The sequence below is a fragment of the Melospiza melodia genome, chromosome 9, assembly GCF_035770615.1.
Source record: "Melospiza melodia melodia isolate bMelMel2 chromosome 9, bMelMel2.pri, whole genome shotgun sequence".
NCBI lineage: Eukaryota > Metazoa > Chordata > Aves > Passeriformes > Passerellidae > Melospiza > Melospiza melodia.
The window spans coordinates 19,411,659-19,433,954 of NC_086202.1; the positions used below are offsets into that span (position 1 = coordinate 19,411,659).

At 59.3% G+C, this 22,296-nt stretch overlaps 2 protein-coding genes across 4 annotated transcripts; both read right to left on the bottom strand.

Moving 5' to 3' along the window:
- Positions 1-98: 98 nt before the first annotated feature.
- NFKB2 (nuclear factor kappa B subunit 2) lies at positions 99-10,802 on the bottom strand. 2 transcript variants are annotated; one of them, XM_063163649.1, is made up of 24 exons: positions 10,729-10,802; positions 7,804-7,987; positions 6,759-6,803; positions 6,345-6,423; positions 5,832-5,872; positions 5,635-5,733; positions 5,239-5,390; positions 4,532-4,638; positions 4,227-4,385; positions 4,034-4,138; positions 3,805-3,890; positions 3,541-3,679; positions 3,342-3,461; positions 3,059-3,244; positions 2,755-2,896; positions 2,505-2,619; positions 2,090-2,297; positions 1,831-2,000; positions 1,579-1,681; positions 1,236-1,465; positions 973-1,042; positions 684-856; positions 494-605; positions 99-397 (listed from the first exon to the last, which is right to left on the bottom strand). In XM_063163649.1, the coding sequence occupies exons 2-24, from the start codon at positions 7,846-7,848 to the stop codon at positions 282-284; spliced, it is 2,802 nt and encodes a 933-aa protein (XP_063019719.1). In that variant the 5' UTR covers positions 7,849-7,987; positions 10,729-10,802; the 3' UTR covers positions 99-281. The 2 variants fall into 2 exon arrangements, with proteins under 2 accessions (XP_063019719.1, XP_063019720.1); XM_063163650.1 differs by lacking the exon at positions 6,759-6,803.
- Positions 10,803-11,051: 249 nt separating this feature from the next.
- On the bottom strand, positions 11,052-20,176 carry TMEM150A (transmembrane protein 150A). Of its 2 annotated transcripts, none has more exons than XM_063163666.1 (7): positions 20,066-20,176; positions 18,306-18,353; positions 16,123-16,194; positions 15,930-15,997; positions 15,671-15,798; positions 14,644-14,821; positions 11,052-12,865 (listed from the first exon to the last, which is right to left on the bottom strand). In XM_063163666.1, exons 1-7 carry the CDS (start codon positions 20,143-20,145, stop codon positions 12,621-12,623), a joined length of 819 nt encoding a protein of 272 aa, XP_063019736.1. In that variant the 5' UTR covers positions 20,146-20,176; the 3' UTR covers positions 11,052-12,620. The 2 variants fall into 2 exon arrangements, with proteins under 2 accessions (XP_063019736.1, XP_063019737.1); XM_063163667.1 differs by lacking the exon at positions 11,052-12,865 and adding an exon at positions 12,881-13,234.
- Positions 20,177-22,296: the final 2,120 nt, after the last annotated feature.

The window sequence follows — 22,296 nt, forward strand, 5'->3', positions numbered from 1 at the left end:
CAGCTGTCTCCTCACTGCCAGACTTCAGACTCAGGCAGGGTACAGGGGGGTTAGCACCCAGCTCACTGCTGGGGCTGGAGAGAGGGAGGGCAAAGAACTCCAACGAACTTGTGTCCTTTTATTCAGTTTAAAAACCATTAAATAAGAGCAGAAACGGGCAGGAGCCAGCTGCATCCCATCCCCCTGAGTCCAGGCAGCCAGATCCCCTAGTCCAGGAGGCACTTGTGTGGGTAAGGCAGAGAGCAGTGCAGCTCCCTGTGTGATCATTGCTGGATGGCTCCTCAGTGCACCTGTGGCTGCTGGCTGGAGGGCAGCTCACCCGCTGGCTTCAGGGCTAGTGTGGGCGCCTGCTCCTCCTCCACCGACTCACTGCCGTAGGCACTGTCTTCCTTCAGCTCTGCAAAGCAATCCCCAGGTGCTTTTAGGGATGGGGCAACGGGAGGGGCAGCAGAGACAGCCCCTGCCCACCAGCCCTAGCCCTCACTCTCTGTACCTGTGCTTTGCAGCTTCTCCAGTGCCTCAGTTTTGTGAAGCATCCTCACGGCATTGTGGAGCCCCATGGAGTCCAGCGCCTCCAGCAGTCCCCCCAGGCTGCCACCTGCCAGCTGCAGAGAGAGGGAGCACTGAGTAGGGCTGATGGCCAGACAGGCAGGGGGACAGAGGCACCCCAGCCAGGCACTGACCTCGTAGCTGCGCAGGAGGCTGGCACTGGGCGAGGGCGTGTCCTTGTAGGTCTCCACGAGGCTGCACAGCCCCAGGCGCTTGGCCAGCTCGATCCAGTCTGACCCACTGCAGTCCTGGTTCAGCAGCTGCTCCAGCCCCTGCAGTGCCTCACTGTCCAGTGACAGGACCTTCCCTGTGTGAAAGAGGTGCCTCCATTACAGGCTGCCCATCCTTGCTGCTGGGAGGGTGTTACCTTGCCTAGGTGTGGTGCTTCTGAGTCGGGGGGTGGGGCACAGAGGGGCTGCTCACCTGGCTGGGGGGCAGTGGGCAGTTCTGCCTTGGGCCCCTGCTGGGAGGCCTGCAGCAGGATCTCCCGCACCTGCAGACAGACATGGATGTCAACCTTCCAAAGCACTGCCTAGATCCTCCATTGCCCCCTCACACCTTGGGTCTCTGCAGGACACGGAGGAGCACAGGCATCCTCACAGGAGCATCTCCTGGAACTCTGCTCCATCCATGCCGTGGCCTGCACAGAAGCTTTCCCAGAGAGTTTGTCCCGCTGTGCCACACACCTTCTGGCTCCGAGTCAGGTCCAGGGATGTGTGGCAGCGGCGCTGCCGGTGCCCTGCCTGCCAGTGTCCCTGCGTGGAGAGCTTGGAGCTGGTGCTGTGCTCTGCAGCCAGGGCTGGCTCCCCCAGATCCATGGCCAGCTCCTGCTCCTCAGGGTCAGTGTCTGTGTCACTACTGGCCTCTGACGAAGACAGGCTCATGGGCTCATCATTCTCACACAAAACATCTGCCCCTGTTGGGAAAGGTTGGCATGAGCCAGGCCCACAGGTCTGACCTTGTGCCTGGCACCACCCAGTACAGGCAGCCAGAGTTAAGGAGAGGGAAAGAGGAAGGGCAGTGCCTTACCAGCTTTAAGGAGCAGTTTGGTGAGGGTGGGAGAGCCCAGGCCAGCAGCCAAGTGCAGGGGGGTGTTCCCGGCGAAATCCCGGCTGTTGATGTCTGCTCCCAGCTAAGAGAGGTGTGAGACCGTGAGGATGGGCTGCCTGGGCACTGCTCCTCCTACACCCCAAGGCCACAGGGGAGCCCCCACTTCTGCCAGGAGCCTGTAGGAGACCCCATACCTATCCCACAGCCACCACTACATCAGCCACTCCATACCTTCTTCACCAGGTGGGTGGCCATGTTCAGGTTCTCCATCTCCACAGCCAGGTGTAGTGGGGTCCTCCCACTTTGCCTCTCCACTGCATTCACATCTGCTCCCGTCCTGACCAGCAGGTCCAGGCAAGCCAAACTCTTTTCCTTCACAGCCAAATGCACAGGCAGGAGGCCTGCAAGATGGGGATAGGCTCAGCAGCCTTCTGGCCAAGCCCATGATGGCACACCGGGGTTCTGCCCATCACCCCTGAGCCACACTCACCACGGAAACTGGGCAGGCGGAGCAGATAAGGGGCAGCTGAGCCCAGGTGAGCCAGCAGCGTCCTCAGCATCTCTTCATTGCCAGTCTGGAGTGCCAGGTGCAGCAGGGAATTGCCATAGCGGTCCAGCAAGGTTGGGTCGGCGCGGGCTTGCAGCAGGAGCTGGACCACTTGGGGCTGCTTGGTGATGACTGCCAGATGCAGCGGCGTCTGCAGGACAGCAGCACATCCTCAGCAGCGCTCACAAGAGGAGCCAAGTCCTGCACCACCATTCTCTCCAGTAGCTGCAACTTGTTCAGATCTGCAGCCTCCCCTTAGCAGGAGCAGCTACAGGAGCCCCCAGGGTTGGAAAATAGGAGTGAGGAAAATAGGAGTTCTCCAGGTAGAGGAGAACTGGCTGCTTTGAAAAACACATACCTGTTGCAGGTTATTGGAGATGTTGATGATCTGCTGGCTGGGGATGCTAACAATGATGTCGATCAGCTGCTTGATCACAGCTGTCTGTTCATGGATAATAGCGAGGTGCAAAGGCCTGAAGAGAGAGTGGGATGGCCCTAGCTCAGCTCCATCTTCTCCAGATACTCCCTGCTGCCCTCAGAGCCCCCATAACAGCTCTGACAGACAACAAGACCACCATGCTCTCCCTTCCAACCCTTCGTGTGCTCACGTGTCTCCGTTCTCATCCTGTGACGCGGCCAGGTGCCTCTGGACTGCCAGCAGCATGCGGGGGTCAGCGGTGACCGAGTAGTCGAGCAGGGCACGAGCATTGCAACGGGCTAACGCCAGCATCCGCAGCTGGCACAGCTGGGCTGGGGGGCAAAGCAGGATGTCACCTCCAGGGCAGCAGCCCCATCCACCCTTCTGCACCCACCAGGAATGGAGAGCAGCAAACAACCCCAAAAGGTCCCCCGTCCGTGCCTCCCCTCCCGTGCAATGTGCCCCAGCCCTCCCTCAAGCTCAGTTCCTCCTACCGTGCTTCTGCAGCTCCTTGCAGTACGTGCTCTCTTCTGCAGGTGCCTGCCTGTCACTCTCAGGCCCCTCTGCCTCAGGGCCCTTCATCTGCACACCCCCCTGGTAGCTCCCCACTGGGTGGGGGCCAGGCGAGTAGATGCTGTTGTAAGTCAGTCCAGAGGAGTATGGGAAGCTGAGGTTCCCACCTGTGGGGCAAGGCAGAGGATGGGTGAGCAGAAGGGAGCCCCCAGGGCAAGAGCTCAGCCATTTGAGAGAGGAGGATGAAGAGGCATCGCCACTCACCTCCTCCAGAGCCAAAGCCCCCGGCCCCTCCACCGGCCCCCCCCATGTGCGAGCCACCGCCAAAGTGCTGAGGAAACTGAGGCAGGACTTTCTTGCGCTTCCTCTCCACTTCTTCCTTATCTGTGGGGAGAGAGGGGCAGCAGGGTCAGAGGCAGACCTAGCAGCAGGGGACATGCCAGCCTGCCTGAGTGGTGCTCACCTTCCACCACTGGGTAGTAGGTGAACTGCTTGGAGTCACTCACGTCGCCTCCCCGCTTCCGCTTCAGCTGCAGGAAGACGGTGACAGGACGGTCGATCTTGGGCTTGTGGTAGGGGGGTGTGCGGAAGACAATGGCATACTGTGGGCAGGACATGATGGACATGAGGTTCCGCTCATCCCTGAAGCTGGGGACAGGGCTGCCTCACCCCACAAGGCAGTCATCTGCCTTGAAGCAGAGCAGGACACTCCCCACCTCCCCTGTACCTGCTTGTGCACATCTGTAGGAGAAAAGTCCCCGAAGGCCTGCCAGCCGTTCTCATCATCCTCGTAGAAACGCACCTCAATGTCATCTGGGGAGACAAGTGGCACTGGCACCGCCTGTCTCCTTGCCCCAAACAGGCTCCAGGGACAAAGACTCCTGACCACCCAGGGGCCCCGGATCTCTCCTGGAACAGCCCCTCCAGGTGGTTTCAAATGAAGAGAATGGCTTTACCTTTCTGAACTTTATCACACAGCAAGTAGACTTCGTCTCCTCCCCGCACGGAGCCTGCTGTCTTATCCATCCGTGAGATCTTCAGGTTGGAAGCTCCGGGGGACTCTGCAAATCAAGAGGAGTTGGGAGTCTCTGTGCAGAAGTTCTTACCCCCTCCTACCCCATCCCCTTCCTGGACTGGCCCCACACTCACTGCTGTCATGGATGGGGTCTGAGATGACAGGCTGGAGAGCCAGCGTGAAGTTGCCACTGCTGTCACGGAGGTAGGCGGTGAAGCGCAACCGCACAATGCTCAGGTCCATCACCTTCTTCAGCTCCTTTGCCTCCAGCTCGATCTCACGCAGCTCCACTTCTGCCAGGGCAGGGCGACAAACTGTCAGGCTGTTTGGGGGGACAGTGCTCCAGGTCCCCTTCCTACTCCCCAAGCCCCATGCTAAGCCCAGCCCCAGTTGTCAACCCACGGTGCCAAGGCCCACTGAGTCCCCAGGCTGCCCTCACCCGTCAGCAGACGGCTCCTGTTACGCATCTTCTGCTGCTTCAGCTTTTCCTTCATGATCTCCATCATATTCTTCTTGGTGACATGGAGCACACCCAGGTTGCTGAACCTGGAGAAGAGGGAACCTGCTGGGATCTGGGAGCATCAGGAGCAGCAAGCCCAAAGGGGCACACACTCCTGCAGCTGGGAAGGTCCTGAGCACAGAGCGGTGCCACTCAGGCAGCAGGGAATCAGCGTGTGTGCAGCCAAAGAGGAGCAACTGCAGAGGAGAGAAAAGGAGCCCCAGAAAGTCTGGGCTCCCACAGGTGACGAGTCCAGAGGGCTGTCAAAGACAAGACCAGGAGAACTGAAGGCCAGAGGGATGCAAATGGTATGAGTTGAGCCAGAGATGGAAATGTAAGAGCAACTGCAGCAGTGGCAGAATAACCCTGTGACTCAGGCTGGCTTCAAAAGTCATCTGCAAAGCTGGGGAGCTGCAACCTCAAGGACAGAAGCTCAAAATAAGCTCCATATGTCAAAACCCAGAGACAGGCAAAACGCTCAGGGGACAGAGTTGTAACAATGAACTACACCTGCCTGACCTCATCCAGCAAACCCAGCTCTAGAGTGCACTAACCCCTATCTTCTCCCCATCTCAAAAGCTGCAGGCAGCACACCCACAGCCACCTCACACGGGCAAGAGGCCACCCTGGCTCCTCCTTGCACATACTGAGCAGTCATGTCCTTGGGTCCCACGATCGTGACACAGTTGCCAGCCTCGTTGCACTGCTTGCCCACCAGGCTGTGGGCATGGACACGGGGAGGGTCACTGTGCGTCACCAGGTCTACCTCAATCCGGGCCATCCCTGTGTAGTTACAGATCTGCAGGGAAGAAGGAGATGGAGGTCAGGTGCAACAAGCCAGGAGTCTGAAGGATTCTCTACAAATCCCTGTTATACCTCCCCATGGCCACAGCCCTTCCTCTGTAGCTCTCCCATCTCTCCAGCACCAGGACACACACAAGAGCTTGTTATAAATTTCCTGTCCTCCCTTCATGGCTCCCTGGTGATGCTCAAGCACTACTGGCTGAGGACACTGCTCCATCCCCTCCCATGGCAGCGCTCACCTTGACAGTGGGATAGGTCTTGCGCCCCTTCTCGCTGGATGCTCCGGGCAGGCCCCCATGGGAAGGGCCCTCGCAGCCATACCGAAATCGGAAACCCCGCTGTGGAGGCAGAGAATGGGTCAGCCAAGGGTGGCCAAAGCCTGATGCCATGAGAGCACGAGACAGTTGCACCGTCTTTAGCTGGGTGACATCCTTACCTGCTTTGGCTGCTCAATAATGACAAGGTAGGGACCTTCCGCTGGAGGAGAGAAAGGAGAGGTACCAATGAGAAATATGGGATAACCAAAGTGTATGTTCTCACTAAGGATGCTGGAGATACAGGGACAGCACTGAAGGTGATGTGACTCCTGTCTGTCCCATGGGGGTCCTCAGAGCCCCCAAACCCTGTGCTGTCACAGCCCAGCTGAGAACAGCAGTCAGAGTAGCAGCAAGAGGAGGGAAGGGCCAGAGGATGCTCTGCCACTTGGGAAACAGGGACCCCCAGGAGGTCACAGCCCAACCTGGCAGTCCCTGGTAGACTGAGCAGTAGGGACAGATGGAAGAAGCCCCATTCTGGTGTCACGAGTCAGGAATTTCCAGCCAGCCCACAGTGGGGCCAGTAAGGACAAAGCCTGCGGTGCTTCTGGAAACTTAAAGGTGTGAGTCAACCTGCTGGGAAACTCCACTGCAGCTGGGGACCCCTGGAAGGGTGCAACCAGAGGGGCCCTTACCTGTCTCCATCAGCGGCTCCTTCTGCTCCATCATGTGGGAGTCAAAACTGAAGTCATCATAGTCAATCCCATCCAGGCACTAGGTGACAGGAGGGAAGGGGAGCGTGATGAGTGTGTTGGGCCGGAATCCCCCAACTACCCTGGGCGGGTGATGGCAGCTTGGCACAGCACCCCGTTCGGGCAGGCAGAGATCCCTGTCCCTCCTCGAGAAGAGAGGAGGGCAGGTGCAGACCCCTCAGTGCCCACCCCGGGAGGCTGACACAGACTCTCCCGCCTCCCAGCCCGGAAGCAGGCGCGGACCCCCACCTCCCACCCCCCCCGTGGGGTCGGGCACTGCCCCGTGCCCAGCTCCGGGGCCGGGAGCAGGCAGGACACCCGCCCGGGCCGCTCCGCTCCGATCCGTGCCGCACTCACGGGCTGGAACTGCTCGTCCATGTCGGCGCGGGGCCGGCCGCTGGCCTGCGGGGAGAAGGGGGGGTTGAGCGGGGAGCGGGGCTGCAGGAAGGCACCGCCGCTCCGGAAAGTCCCTAGAAACCCCGCCGAGCCGGGAAATGACGGGACCGCGCGTCACCGCCCCGCCCCGCCCGGGACACGGCCCGGGCCGGCCCGGGGCACGGCGCGGGGGCCGCGGGACGCCAGGGCCGGCCCGGCACGGCCCGGAGCGCGGCTCTGCTCGGCCCGGCCGCTCCCGCGCCCGCCGGCGGCCGCTCGGGGCAGCGGGACGGGCTGTCCCCTCCTCGCCTGGGAATTTCGGACTCGGAGCCCCGGGCGGGCTGGAAATCCCGGAGCACTCCCGCCCGCCTCCCCCGGGCGTTCTCGCCCGGGCGCTGCCTGGCAGCTCCGGGGCGCCAGATGTGCCGTATTTTCCCCTCGGGAGTACGGAGGGATTTGCCCCACGCCGTCCCCAGCCGCCCGTCCCGCTAATGGTGCCAGTCCCGCCGCGCTGCCATGAGCCCTTGCCCGGCCAGACCTGCAGTGCAGCACGGCTGAAACCACCCGCAGAAACTCCCGGGTTCCCCAAGATCCCCACCCCACATCATCCATCCTGCACAGGGATGTGTCTCCCACACCGGGATGTCGTCTCCAAGCCCCTATGGACTCAAACAGGAGTCGCCCCGAAGTGCTGTCCCCAAGCCCACTGGCTCCCCCCTGGACATGGAAATCTCTCCAGGACTGCAGAGTCAGCAGCCCCTTGCCAGGCACCCAAAGGGGTGCTTTCCCTCTCCCCCGTTTCAACTTACACAGCCGCCCCGGCATCCTTCCCCCGGAGGTGGCCAGAGAGGGGCATTCGCTATCCGTGTTCCCATTGCCTCCTTCCCACTGGCTTCAGAGTGGAAGGGGCAGCCCCAGAGCTCCCTGTGGGAGCATCTCCCACCACCCCAGCACTGGATGCTTCCCGCCGACCCCGGCAAGGCACTGCCAGCAGCAGGGCCCACAGCGCTCACACCCTCCTACTCACCGAGGAGGAAGAGGTTGGTCTCAGCAACCCGTTCAGCCCCAGCATGGCCACAGGGACTGCCAGTACCACACACAGGAGTTCCACTGGGGCCAAGGTCTGCCTGACCACACAAAACCACCGGCGACTTCTAGCAAAGGGGCAGGATCAGGGGAGAGCCTACGGGCACGCTCCGCATTTCTTCTCACTAACCAATGAAAAGAAAAAAAAATCCCGTATCTGACTCCATTTCTGAATCAGTGGTTGCTGCAGGTCTCACTCAGGGGATTTTGAGTGTGTGGGAGAAGAGGGGAAGGAAGGGGATTGTTCAATCCGTGCGTGACTCATATTCTTCAGAAGCTGAACAGAGCCTTTTCAAGGAGATTTTTCAGCCTCTCAAGTCTTCCAAAGGGACTGTCCTGTGACCTCAAGCCTGAGGTTTTTCCCGGTTGGCCTGCCACCTAAGCACAGAGAAGCATCCCAGGCAACTGTGCAGCTTGGGACATGGGGTCAGTGGGACCTGCAAGTGCAGGGGAGGGTGCAAGGAAAAGGTAGACATCCAGCACTGAAAAATGAGGTGGGGACCTTCCTCCTATCATTCTGTAGGGGCTTCTGAAGCCTAGGAACATGGACACAACCCCCTGGTGGTCTGTGGGAAGCAGCACAGACTGCCTGCTGTTCGGGTCCCATTGACCATCCCACCTGGACAGCTTCAGCCTGCCACCACCAGTCACCTGCCCCATCTGCTGGGCACAGATCTTGCAGAGAGGTGAACAAAGGGACAAGCAACCTTCCTCAGTGGGCTGGGAACAGCCACCTACCCTACCCCACTGAGCCTGGAGGGAGAGCCCAGGCCTGAAGCTGCTGGATAAGAGCAGACTGTGCCCCTGGAATAGCACAACTCCCCTTCTCCAGTGGCATCAGCTCCATCTCCTGTTGAAGGGTTTTCACAGCTCACTCACTGCTGCCCAGGACACTTCCACTTGCTGCAGCAAACAGCATGACTAAAGAACGTCACAAACTTCTACCTGTGTCTCCCCATCCCACACAGCTCTGGCTCTCTCTGGAGGTTGCCAGCCATATCCCTGCATCCTTGTGCAGTGTGTGCTGGAGGAAGCCCACCTTGCTTGCTGAGCAGAGATGGCGTCACCACCTGCTTCCTTGTTCCTGGAAAAGCAACCTCAGGCAACCTCAGAGCTGCTCTCCAGGTGAAGTCCTGCCTCCTGTGCCAAGCAGCATGCCTTTCTGGCCTCCAGGACTGGGGTTTCCCCTAGGAGTGCAGCATATGCAGCTTTTATCCCCCACACATGCCAGAAAGGAATGCATCTCTCCTTTCTCCATCAGTAGCATTCCCTGCTCTCTCTTCCCAACACATCTGCCCTGGATCATGGGCTTGAACTGCAGACCCCATTTACTTGGCTAATTCCTCCCCATCTTCACACACTCCTAGGGTTCAGGCAGGATTCTCTGGGCATTGCTGGGGATGGGGGGAAAGAGCAGCAATCCAGCTACAAGGCACTGCCCAGAGCAGCATCAGCTCCCTGCCCTGGAGTGCAGCACTGCCACAGCACCCTTGCCAGATGGCACAGCCTCCCTGTGCCAGCCAGAGCACTTCAGTTAAGGGCTAGGCTTTAGCAAACAGTGTGAGTTAAAGCCAATCTTCCATGCCTGCAGCTCCTTGAACGTGACCTAGTAATGCAGGTGCTATTTTCTTTCCTCCCATGACAGTCGGCTGACTTGCAGAGCTGATGCCCTGCAGGCAGGAGGGAAACACACATCAGCCTATCAGAGGCAGGAGAGTTAGTAGCCATGGGAAAGGCTGCTCCAGAAATGCAGGAGGCCGCAGGAGCACAGCCCTGCTCTGAACTGTGCTGGTGTACAGCTGACATGTTCCAGCCACTCAGCTGACTGCTCCCCTAACATACTCTTCCCTTTGCATTTTGATTTTCCTTGGGTCTGCTAACACCTGCGAACAACAGCCCTAAACACCTGGCCTTGCTTTCTGCAGGAATCCTGTGCTCTCCTCCATCCCTGGAGTCCCAGCAGCTACTGCTGAGTCTCTCTGATATTGCGTTCACAGTCACTTTGCTCTGAGACCCTTCCTGGAAACCAAGTCTTTGACCAGCAAGCATGGCAGAGAGAAATCCCCTCTTCCTGAAAGCTTTCTAAGCCTTCTTCTCCTGACAGCCTGCTTCTGACCACTGAAGCCATTTGTGTAACTCTGCATAAAATGCCTTTACTCCCATTGTGGCTATCAAGTTGGTTTTGGCAAACCCCAGCCACCCACTGATCTTCTGGTTTTCTCCTCTGAGGGCCTGTAAATCAGCTCTGCTGCTATGACCGATTAACCCAGCTGTATGCCCTTAGAGAAGCCCTGCCAGCGTCAGCCCGGCGCTCGCTGTCTGTCACTCTCTCCAGTTTGCACTCTGCCCGCAGTACCACCGCCGTGTTGGTGCTCACAGCTCCATTGGGGCCATGGCTTGCCGAGCCTGCGGGCACGGATCTGACTCCCCTCGGAGCGGGCAGCAGGCCAGCCGTGCTCCAGCGCAGGAGGGCTCAGAACGCGAGAGGGAGAGCTGCAGGATGGGGCAGAACCCAATGGCAACACAGAAAATAGGGAACTTCCCACCGGCAGGGAAAAGGTGCCTTAGCTGGGACTGGCTGTCTCCTCTCCCCTCCAAGAGAACAAATGTCTCTCCAACCTGGATCTTCCCAACACCCCCACCCCAGCTGGCCGCATGGCCAGCCAGAGGCGACCCGGGACCGGCTGGAGCGAGAGAGAGCCCAGGACCCTTCCGCTGGGACGGGCAGCCCGAGCACAGGAGTTTTAGCCTCGGGACCGCTCAGCTCCCTTTCCCTGGGAAGCGTTCTCCCTCTGGCGCGGGGAGCCCTGCCCGCCGCTGCTCGGGCGCGGCCCCCTGGCACCCCCAGGACCCGCACCCCGCTCACCTTCATCCCCGCCGCAGGCTGGCCGCCGCGCCCCGGCCCGGCACCGGGAAAGTCCCGACCCGGCTCCGCCTCCCGGGGCTTCCCGGACCCGGCTCCGCCCGGCGGGAACAGCGGGAGGGCGGGCCCGGGGACCCCCGAAGGGACGGGCAACTCCGGGCTGCTGCGTCCCGGCGACATCGCCTGTCCGTGGCACTCGGGTGAGGGAACCGAGCCCCGGGCTCATGGCTGTCCCCCGAGGGGACAGTACCCTTCACCCCATTCCCAAGGCCATTCCCAAGGCCTGCTGCTACTCCAGCGGGGAAGGACCGTCTGCCTCGCCCATGGATGATTTTCACTTTTATTATTGTAAATTCACTGTTGTCCTTATATATACTTTTTAAAAAATATATTAGATACAAAAGTCAGAAAGGCTCCTCTTTGAACTACATATACTGGTAGATTTACAGGCCGGTTTGGAAAAAGTGGGCAAATAGGAAAGCCCAACTTGATCAATGCGCGCAGCAGCAGCAGCAGCAGTAAATGCCCCTCTCCAGGGACAAGGGGACTATATATATATATATATATATATATATATATATATATGTACGTGTATATATATATATATTTGTAGATCTATGCATACACACACATGCACACACACACAGCACTCACAGCCCTTGACACCTCAGCCCCCTGCCCAGGACACACCAAGGATGCTGCGGCTGAGCGGGATGAGCTCCCGCCAGGCAGGCATCGGCCACGCGCCAGAGGACGGATTTGGGAGTCCCAGAAGAAAGGGGCACATGCTTCTTCTGTTCCTACAGAAGTGCTCCCCCTTTCCATGGCTGCACTCCCAGGACAGCTTGGGCTGGCAGCAGCACAGAGCAGAAGTCCCCTGGCCAGCAGGCATGGTGCCTGCAGGACATCCCCTGTATGATGGTAAATTTGAAGACTCATTTCCCAAATTAGCTGGAAGCAGGGAAATGCTGTGACCAGGGAGGTGAAACCTGCCTCAGCAATTCTCAAAGCTGAAAAAATGCAGGAAAAGCCATTGACTGATGGTATAGAAGGCCTGAGCAGTGAGAGCCCAGGCATGGGGCACAGGGGTCAGCACAGTCCAGCTGGGGCTGCTGGTGCAATCCTGCAACAGAGTGAGACACCACCTCCACCTGGGAAGGCAGGAGGGAGAGAGCCCCTGCTGCCATCCTCACTGGGGTTCAAACAGACTGACAGTGCAGTCACTTCCCAAGGGAAAAGGCACTCTGTGTTTTTGGCTCCTCTGACAGTCACAGTAGCCAGATGGAAGACTTGCTTACCCCTATGGAGGTGGAAAGAACACAGATCTCGTCCCCTTCCAGCCCACCACGTCCCTTTCAGGAGGAAGCTTCAGTATGATTGCCTTCAGCAGCCTGACTCACACCAGGCTACCCCAGAGGCTCAGGGGCAGATCCTGGCTCGGCTGATACCAGGATGGCAGCCCCACAGCCCAGCAGTGACCCCAAACCCTGTGGGCAGGGAGGGGACAGCTCCTGCAGGGGCAGCAGCTGCCAGAGGAGCACTGGACACAGCTCCTGCTGAGAGTGGAGGGCACTGCAGGCCCACATGCACACACACACAAAAACACACACACACACACACACACACACATACACACGCACAAACAAACACATACACACACACACAAACATACACACAAACACATACACACACAAACACACACACACACATACACACGCACACACAAACGCATACACACACACACACACAAACACATACACACAAACACATACACACAAACACATACACACACACAAACACACACACAGCAGCAGGGTTTTCAGAAATATTCAAGGTGGGGAGTCACTGTCAGAGCCCAATTTGGGGTCTCCACTGTGGGCTGCCTCCTGTGGGGGTCAGGCCATAGCCAGGCCCTCCACGTGGCTGTGGATGTGGGCTGTACTGGACAGGCTGCTCTCGCCTTTGTAACTTTTGGGGGCCCGGCTGGCTTTCAGCAGGACCAGGAAGGTGTCTGTGGAGATGGCCCCAAACTCAAAGGTGAACGTGCCGTAGAAAACCAGGACATCAATGATGAATATCCACTCACACAAGGCAGCCACGTGCTGTAGCACAAAGCTCTCCTGGATGAAGAACACACCACCTGAGGGTATCCCAGTCAAGGATAGTACAGTGAACCCAATCCACCCCAGAGAGCCAAGTCCCACTGTTACTGCATGCTGGGATGGACATGAGTACCCATCCTCTGCAGGACAGCTACACCACCACCACTCCTAACACTGAGAAACCCCCACATGCTTCTCCCAGCACCAGACAGGCCCTGGCACAGGTGAAGCGGTGGCATACATGCCCAAACCAGCCTTGATAAATCACTGATGCCAGGCTGGGATTATCTGAAGAGGCCAGGGCAGGATGAGCTCAGGCTGCAGGTCTCCGTGCAAGCCAGGTGCCCAGATCCTCAACTTCCCCACACTCCTTGTCTCTTCCTCAAGCCAGGCTGGTGTTCTCCATCCTGTCATAGGATGCAGTCAAAGATGATAAAACTCAACCTTTGAAACATGGTTTGGACTGTTGCATCCCAGTCCTGCAGCACCTCCTGTCCTCCTGTGCTGCAGGCTGGCCCACCCCAGAGACGGGGACTGCTCCCACTTCTCCAGATCCTACCACTACCAGAATTTTCTTATCCTTCTCTCATCCCCACCAAAAATCTGCAGGGAAACCTGCTGCAAGAGCTACTGTGGGTGAGGGGAGGAGGTACATTCCCCAGCCCTCCAGGCAAAGCCTCCAGCAGTACCATCTCTTCTGCAAGGGAGACCAAGATCTGGGAGAGCTGCAGAAGCAGGGACCTGACCTGTACAGTGCAGAGCCCTCTGCTCACTCCTCCCATGCCAGAAAGATCCCAGCCCTCTCCCCACACTGTCCACACCACAGCTCGCTGCTTGCCCACTGCCAGTCCCAGAGCTTAGAGAGCAGAATGGCCACAGCAGATGGGCACCACTCCTGTCTTCCTTGTCCTTACATGCCCTTCCTGTCCCTTGCAGCTGGCATGGCCCTGCAGCAGTCCTGCCTCTCCCAGCTCCCAGCCTGCCTGCTCTGATGACAGAGCAGGACCCTCTGATATGTGACAGGCCTGCCAGCACCCCCAGGCTCCTCTTGTGCAGCTGATCTCAACCAGACCCCAGCCAGCCTCTTTGGGATCCATAGACACTGCATGCTTTTTCCCCTTCTTGCCCAATAACCACTACCTTGTTTCCCAATTTATCCTCAACCTCAGTCCCAAATAAACTCCTCACTCCTCAGCCATGCACTTGGGACCATTCTTTGAGCTCCAGCCCACCTGATGCCATGACCTCTCTCCCTGGTAAAGTGTTCACAGCCCCCGTTACCTGCTCACCAACCCCTTCCTTGTCCCATGGGCAGGTTGGCTGGCAAGTGCCCAGAAGTTCTGGCTGGCAGAGTGCCAGCCAGAAGTGCTACCTGGCACCTTCACACAGTACTTTTGTACTCAGCTTCGCTCAGAGAGGTAACCCAGATGGACTTTGCATTGCCAAGGGCTCAAAATACCTTTGTCCCATTAAAAAAGCCCAACAATTAACCAGACCTGAGTGGTGTGTGACTGGAGCCTGCAGCAGTGGCTGGGCTGCAGCAGCGAGGGCACGGCTGGTTTGGGGCATGCCAGCACCCCAAGGACACCCACCAGCATCCCTTCCCCTCCTCAGCCCCTGCCCAGCCCTGGTACTGCTGCTCCTCTAGCCTACACCTGCAGGGAGCTGCCCACGCTCAGTGCCCTGCCCAGCTCCTCTCCTGGCACCATGCCTCATTGCCAGACCAAAGGATAGAGAATTTGGGGCATATACCCCAGTGTGAGGACCACCTTTCACCAGCCAGTTCCCAATGTTCTTCCCACACCCTTCAGGATACTGAAGACGAGGGTGAAGAAGGCCACGGTGGTGAGGATGCTCCGCAAGTGGCCGGTCCAGTACTGCCCTCGGGTTTTAGCCATGCGGTAGGTGAGGATGGACTGCAGGAGCAGGAACAGCATGCTGGTGGGAAAGGCCACCCCTGCCCCAATGTAGTGTAGCACCTTGGCATGATCCACCTGTGGGGAAGAAGCCATCAGTGCCATCTCCCTGGGACACTGCCTATCACAGCGTGACTCTGCTCCAGGAGTTGCACTCCTGCCCAGGAAGGGGTGCAGACAGTGCTGGGAGCAGGTCCAGGCAGCTCACCCTGTGCCTGACTCCTGGCTGAAGAGCAGACTTGGATCCACCATCTACTGCTGGGATCTCAAAGAGCTCTGTTTCTTTTATCCATGGGCCAGCAGCCCTGCTGTGCCCAGGGGCAGGGGCTGCCCTCTGCCCTGAGCAGCACCAGGGACTGCCTGCACCCCTCCCGAGGGTCACAGCTCAGCGCCGCTCACCACGGCAGGGCCGCGAGGGGGATCGGGGCCTGCAGAGCTCCTCCCGGGGCTGGTGTGGGCAGCAGCCTCCTGCCAAGGGGAGGGACTGGCTGCCGGGAGCCCGGGGCCTGGCAGAGCAGGCAGGGGCTGAGCACCGCCGTGCGCTGCCAAGCTGGGCCCGCTCTGCTCCCCGTGAGCACAGGCTCTGCCCCGACAGCTTCCTGGCATCACCCTCTGAGCAGGATCAGGAGCAGCCTGAACAGCATGTCCCTGCACACGTCCATGGAGAGGACAGTGCAGAAGGGGCTCAGGTAAGGGTTTAATGAAACCCAGCAGCTTAATCTGCACTTGAACTATGAATACACAGAGAGGACACCCAGTACCCTGGGAAGCATGGCACTGACTCAGGGGAAGGGAAGGATTGCATGGATGGGATGCTGCACCAAACTGACAGCCCCAGACCCTTCCCTGCTGAGCACAGCCATTGCCCCCCCAGCCAAGGCCCTCTCCTGCCCCCCTACCCCAGGGGCTCCCGAGGAGATGCCTTACCTGAAAGTTGCCCACCATGGTGAGGCCAGCAGCGCAGACCCAGCCAGTGGCCAGCCCCAGGGTGTTGAGGAGGGACGGCCCCAGGCGCTCCAGGAGGTGGGCATAGCGCAGCAGGCCCACCAGGATGACTGCGGGAGGGAAACACAGCCCTGTCACACGCCACTGCCTGCAGCCCCCTCATCCACTGCTGCCCCATGCTGCTGGGGGGTGCAGGGCAGCGTCTCCCAGCCCTGCTTCCCCAGCAGCAGAAGGCACTCACCCATGAAGGAGCCCAGGCTGCAGATGAGGCTGAAGAAGCAGCTCTCGGGAGGCAGGGTGCCACACTTGCTGCGGGGACAAACAAGACCCACAGAGCACTCAGACAGGGGGCGCTGGGCAGTGCGCTTGGCTCCCTCCTGGGCTGCCCTGGAGGGGTCTCAGAGCAGCTCTGCCCCCACGCTGAGGCTGCTCACCTGACGAGGGGGATGTGATCCAGTGTGCAGCAGGAGCTGGGGCCGTCCATGTCACAGGACTGGTTGTAACTCCTGCCAGCAGCAAAGGAACAGGGTTAGGAGAGCCCAGGTGCTGCCCAGGACCCTCCTGTCTCCTGCCCTGCAAGGGCAGCCAAGTTGCTGTGCAGTGAGTTCAGCCCAAACCCAGGGATGTGCCCACAACCTCCAGGGAGTGACCCACTGCCCAACAGGCAGAGTCGTGCCTGTGTTTCCACAGCTTGTTTGTTCCCTGCCTGCTGGCTCTGCTGCTCACCCAGAGCCCCCTTCTGGGAGGGAGCAGCCGTGGCAGGGCAGAGGCTGTGCGGGCTGGGCGTGGGCTCAGGGGCCTCTGGCAGCCCCACACCCAGCCAGCCCCCCCACATATTCCCGGCATGGAAGCACCAGAGAAGCCGGGCACGCAGCCATTGACAGCTCCAGGTTTGCAGGAGATGGGTTGGAATGCTGAGCTATGCAGGGAATGGCCCCCACAGCCACAGGCACCCCCGGGGCAGTGCCACTGCACCTGGGAGGGCGGGAGCTGGGAGGCACTGCCTGAGGCACAGCATGACCAGAGCCAGCCCCAGGCTGCCCTGGAGCCAGGCACACCAGCAGGGCACCCGGGCTGGGCAGGGCTCTCTCTGCTGCCTGCACCCACCACAGTGCGCTGGGAGCACCTCCCGCACACACAGAGCCCGTGAGTCCAGCACCCCGAGCTCTTATCAGCCTTCCTGTACCACAGCTGCTGCCTGCAACCCTAACCAAATTCCACCACGGGGTTCGTGTGCCCTCAGCCTCACAGCTCTCCCAGGAGCTGGCACACACTGGACTGGGGTTTTGTGTCTCTTTGCTGCAGCATCACCCATGCATGCATCCAGCACCTCTGCCTGGCGTGGCTAGTGGAACCCCTGTTCACACCACAGGCAGTGAGTGCAAAGTTCTCTGCCCCAAAGGGCCTCTTCAGGCACCCCAAGTCCCACGTGGCAGGGGGACTGAGGGGGGACAGCACTGTGGGGGGAGCTGTGGGGGGGACAGTGCTGCCCTCACCCAGGCTGTCCATCCACCACTTCCAGCAATGCAGCAAGCACATGGTTAAAAAAGCCTTTTTGGAAAGGGCCGGGCTGAGCTCTGATGTTTTTTCAGTCTCCTCAGTTTACTGGTGGCTTTGTTTTCCAACCACTAAACCGAGGCGTGGAGCCCCAGGCCTCCTCAAAGGCTGCTCTTGGGGCTGTGTTTGGTTTGGGAGGTTTTTTTTATTATTATTTTGTTTAAAGCAAGCAGCCCCAGGCCGGGAAGCATTATTCGTCATTAAGGGCTGGCTGTGCAGCAGAGACAACCCGACACACACATTCTTCCCAGGGCAGAATCAGCCATGAGGCAGGAAATGGCAGCAGGATTTTTTTTTCACTTCTTCAAACACTCCAGCAAGAATTAAACTAACATGGATCTTCCTGGGCAGATTTTTAAGGCGACACTACAAGCCAAAAACCCTGCAGAAGGAGTTGCCAAGAGACCAAGCAGTGTTTCTTTTCCCAGCCCTTGTCTCTTCCACGCCTCATCCCCCATCTGGGGGTGTTGCAGGCAGTTTTGTCCATGGGGTGTCTGGGTGCTGCAGGACCATCCCATCCCCCTGGCACTGCCAGATTTAGCCTCAAGCAAGCAAGTCACAACCTTTTCCATGGAGACACACAGCCCTCTGTAATTCCCTGACCACTTATTTTCATACTTTCTCCATGCTGTGTTTTTTGAAAGGCCTCCTTCTCCCCTGCCTGGTTTGCAGCAAGGCTGGACTGTTCAGCAGAGTAGCTGTTACCACAGAGAGCCTGAGCAGGGGAGGGAGGGCAGCCCAGCCCTGACTGCAGCTCGACCCCAAGCTGTTCTGCTCCCAACAGCCACTGGGCTGGGCAGGAGGCATGTGCCCTGGGGCATTTGCACCCCATCACCACCAAGTCTGTTGGGGAAGAAGGCAGCTCTGTGCCCCTTTACTGCTCCCACCATCCCCAACCCCCCTTCAGCACAGTCAGGGTGCAGGGAGTGCCTCAGCTACCCAGTGGTCTAGCACAGCTTGGCATACTTTAAGTAGGACAGGTATGGAGGGACTTGGCATTATGAGGTCTTTAATCAAGCCAGGATGTGCCAAAATGCCCCTGCTTCCCTGCAGGCCTTACCAGTTGTGGACAGGGCAGATGTGGTTGTTGGACAGTGCCATGGCATATCTGGAGGAGAGACAACAACAGGGTTACCACAGCCACCCACCTCCCTGCACCCCCTTTCCCTGCCAGCATCCAGAGCAGCCCCAGGGACAAGCTGCCAGAGCAGAGGATACAGGCCCTCAGTGCCTGCCAGGGCCAGCACTCATCCTGTGGCACCTCCCAGCTTTACAAAGCAGGAAAAAGAAAAACAAGTGCATGAGCATGTACTCCACAGAACTGCCACTGCTGGGACCAGGTTCCCCTGCCTTCTACCCCTATCCCTGCTGAGAGCCACCTCCTGCTCCAGTTTAGTGCAGCTGCTTCTGTGGGGCCTCCTCCATCGTGCTGCTGTGCTCCACGGGCTCTGGGGGACTGCTCTGTCACAGAGCCTCACTGGCATGCCCCTGCCATCGGGGCTCTACGCCAGCCTGCAGCTGTGCCAGGTGATACCCAATGGTGCTGGCCCTGCTGTGCTTCCCCCAGCCCCTGGCTGGCCAGCAGTGAGCTAAAGGAAGTCTGGAAAAGCAGCCAGTGCACCGGGAGGGCATCGTGGGGACAGCAGCCCCATCAAGCATGTGGCTGTGGAGTCACCCTTGTGCCTTAGTCAGTATAGCAGGGGGTTCATGACATGCATCCTGCTCCACTGCAAGGGCTCTCAGCCCTATGGCCTCCACCCCAGCTATTGAGGAGCCCTCCTGCCCAGCAGCCACAGCAGTGGGCAGCACCTTGTTGTTCAAATCACTGGCGGTTGTGAACAGCTCAGGTTAAAAATAGGCCCCAACACCAGTATGAAAACTCCTCTCCTGCTCAAGCTGGCCGTGTAACAGCTGGGCTGCAAAAGGATGATCCCAGAACAGAGGCAAAGAGCAGGACAGTTGGGGGAAACCAAGGAACAGCATTCCCAGCCACCAAGGAGCAGAGCCCTCACTGAGCCATCTCCCAGCACAGGTCTCCAAAAGAGCCACTCCCAGGGCAGCTCAGGCTGTGAGGATCATGAGCAGCAACTCCCACCTGTGCTGCTTTGGTCTGGAGGCCATCTGCCCCCAGGGTCACTCACGGGAGACAACCCATGCTTTGCAAGGTGTCCGAGGGAAAAACTTGCAGCATAAGTTCCTAGCACCAGGAACAATCGGCTTTGTCGTGAAGACCTGCATGCATGTGGGGTGCATTTGCTCCATCCCATACCCCAGGAAGTCCCACCACCTATACTGAACCTCTTGATGCCTTTGAGAAAAGTCCTTCATCCACTGTTTACCTGTGTTAAGGCCTGAGAAATGGACTGCTGGAGTGGACTAGTACTGTTCACCCAAGTGACACAGCGTCTGCTCCTAGCACAAGGCCCATCCATCTATCCATCCATCCAGCACATGGGATGGGTGCCCACACACGGACCGCATTCCTGGTGCTGCAGTATCTGGGCTAGTGGCGTGGCTCCCAGCGCCGTCCCCGGGCCACCTGAGCACTCAGGCCGGGACGGGGGTGCGCAATTCCGCAGGGTGTCAGGGATTTAAGGACAGGGAGGCACATGCCAGCGCTGCTGCAGGGACGCGGGGACCACGCAGGGAGGCTGTGGGAGCCCCTGAGTGTCCAGAAGTCTCCCCGCAATCTCCAGCCCGCTGCATCCCACCCTAAAGCATCCTCCAACCCCCGGCCCTCAGTCATCCCGCAGCACCCGGTCCGGGCCCCGGCCCCAACGCCCGTGGGTGGGGGGCTGGCGGCGACCCCGCGGCACTCACACGATCCACATGCCGGTGATGGTGAAGGCGGGCAGCGTGACGGGCAGGATCCCCCAGGCCGGCATCCTGGGGCCTGGCATGCCCCGCCGGGCTACGGGCGAGCGGGGCCGCCGGGCCGCCGCCGGGCCGCGCTCCCCATGGACGACGGGGCCGGGCCGGGGCCGGGCTGGCGGGCGGAGCGGGTCCGGCCGTGCGGAGCGGCGCCGGGACAGCCCAGGCCGGCCCCGCCCCGGGGCAGCGCGGGTCCCGCTCGGCGGCAGGGCCGGGCCCGCCCCGTCCGGCGGCAGCGGGGAGCGGGACGGGCCGGCGCGGCCCCGGCGCCACGTGGCGGCCGCGCTGCCGGCCCGGGGAGCAGGTCGGTGCTGGGGAGGGCAGCCGGGAGCAGCACAGAGCGCAGCCGGGCTCCGCGGGGCGGGCGGCCCCACAGCGCGCTCGGCTGAGCCGCAGCGAGGGACAGGCTCCCCTAGAGCGCAGGGGAGGGCAGGCTCAGCTCAGCGGCGAACGCTCCTCCCGGGAGCTGGGGACCCGAACAGCTTTGGCCAAGGCTGACCCGGGCATCGACAGCCAGCTGCAGGGCTGGGGCCCTCACCCCCCTCAGCTCCAGGTCATGCTGTCTCTGCCCGAACGCTTTAGTTCACTCTTCTTCCATGGGGCTCAGCATTCTGTCCTGAGGACAAGGCTCTGTTTGCACGCCAGGAGTGACTGTCCTTGTGCTCGCACTAAATGGCTGCAGCCACACTGCCAGCCAGTGCCTGCACACACTCCTGACCCGGTTACCCTGACCTCTCTCTTTCCAGATGCTTTCTACAACTAGGGATTAAGTTTAGCAGCCAGCCCTGCTGCCCAAAGAAATTTCCATTTTTCTCACACAGAAAACGTGAGGAAAGGAAGCACAACTTCCCCTGGCAGAGGAGCAGGGCTGTGGTAAGGCCACGGGCGTCCCATTTCCCTATTGGGAACTCTGCAGGAACTTGCCCTCTTGGCCCCTGGCTGCTTGTGGGGATGTGCTTTCAAGTCCCAACACATCCTCCATCGCCAAGCGGTGTGCACACCCCTTGGAGAAGGGAGCATTTGTGCTCATAAAGGCTGCACTTTCCCTCTGCCTTCTGCAGAGAGGAGCTGCCCGGGGACAGCTCTGACCGTGGCCGGTGTGGGAGAGGAGCGCTGGCCGCCCACCACCTCTCCCGGGCCAGGGCGCTGGTTACACAACCGCGGGAGCAGTACTGCACACTGGGAATTGTAGTCGTGGGGGGATCGCATCGTCCCCTGCAGCCTCGTCACGGGCCCAGGGTCTCTCCTCACTGTTCAGCCCATCCCCGTTCGGGGCAAGAGCTGCACTCCAGAGCTTTGCTCCCGAGCCCGCTGTGCTCCCAAAGCTGCCCCGCGCATTGCTGTCCTCCCGCCGGGAGCAGGCCTGGCCCTCCCTCTCCCGGCAGCCTCCACAGCTCACGGACAGCGGAACCGTGCCCGCTGTGCCGGGCTGCCGCCTCCAGCAGCCTTGGCAGCGCTCGGATCACTCCGGGGCCACAGGCGAGAAGCACAAGCCCCGCCGGGCTGCCTTCTGCACGGCTGGGCCGAAAATTCCAGGCACAGTGGCTTCAGAACACATCACCCTCTGTAACAGGCACACATTTTTCCACAGGAGTTCAACAGCTGGCATTCATAGAGCTGAGAGTAACTTCTAAAAAAGCCAGTTCCCTGTTGATAAGTCCTGGAAATCTTTCTTACAGACCTTTTGAGTATGCTCAGACCCAGTTTTTAAATTGAAACTGAAAGCAGCAGTGCTTCTGTTTCCCAAGTTTCAGTGCCAAATGTATGTTTTATAGTCAGGGCTTATCATTCCATAGGACTTCTCACACAAGTAACTTCATACCAATGAGGAAGACACCAGCTCCACAGTAAAGTGTTCTACAGACATCTGCTAAATCCCAGTACATATTTCTATTCTGTTTTAGCAGTAGAAGTCCTTGATATAAATGGGATCAGAAGAGGCAGGTAAATCCAACACGCAGTGATGTCTGTTCAGCCTCCTCTGGAAAATACTTAATCAGACCCTGAGTAAAAATGAGAAAAAAGTCCAAGACTAGAAAAAGTATATGCTATGACAAATCTAAAGGGTACTGTTGTGAACACCACTCCTCACCAGCCGCCATTAGTAGTATGACTGACTTTTATGCAATTTAACTTACAAATAGACTTCAAGAGATATAGTGGTTAACATATCAGGTAGC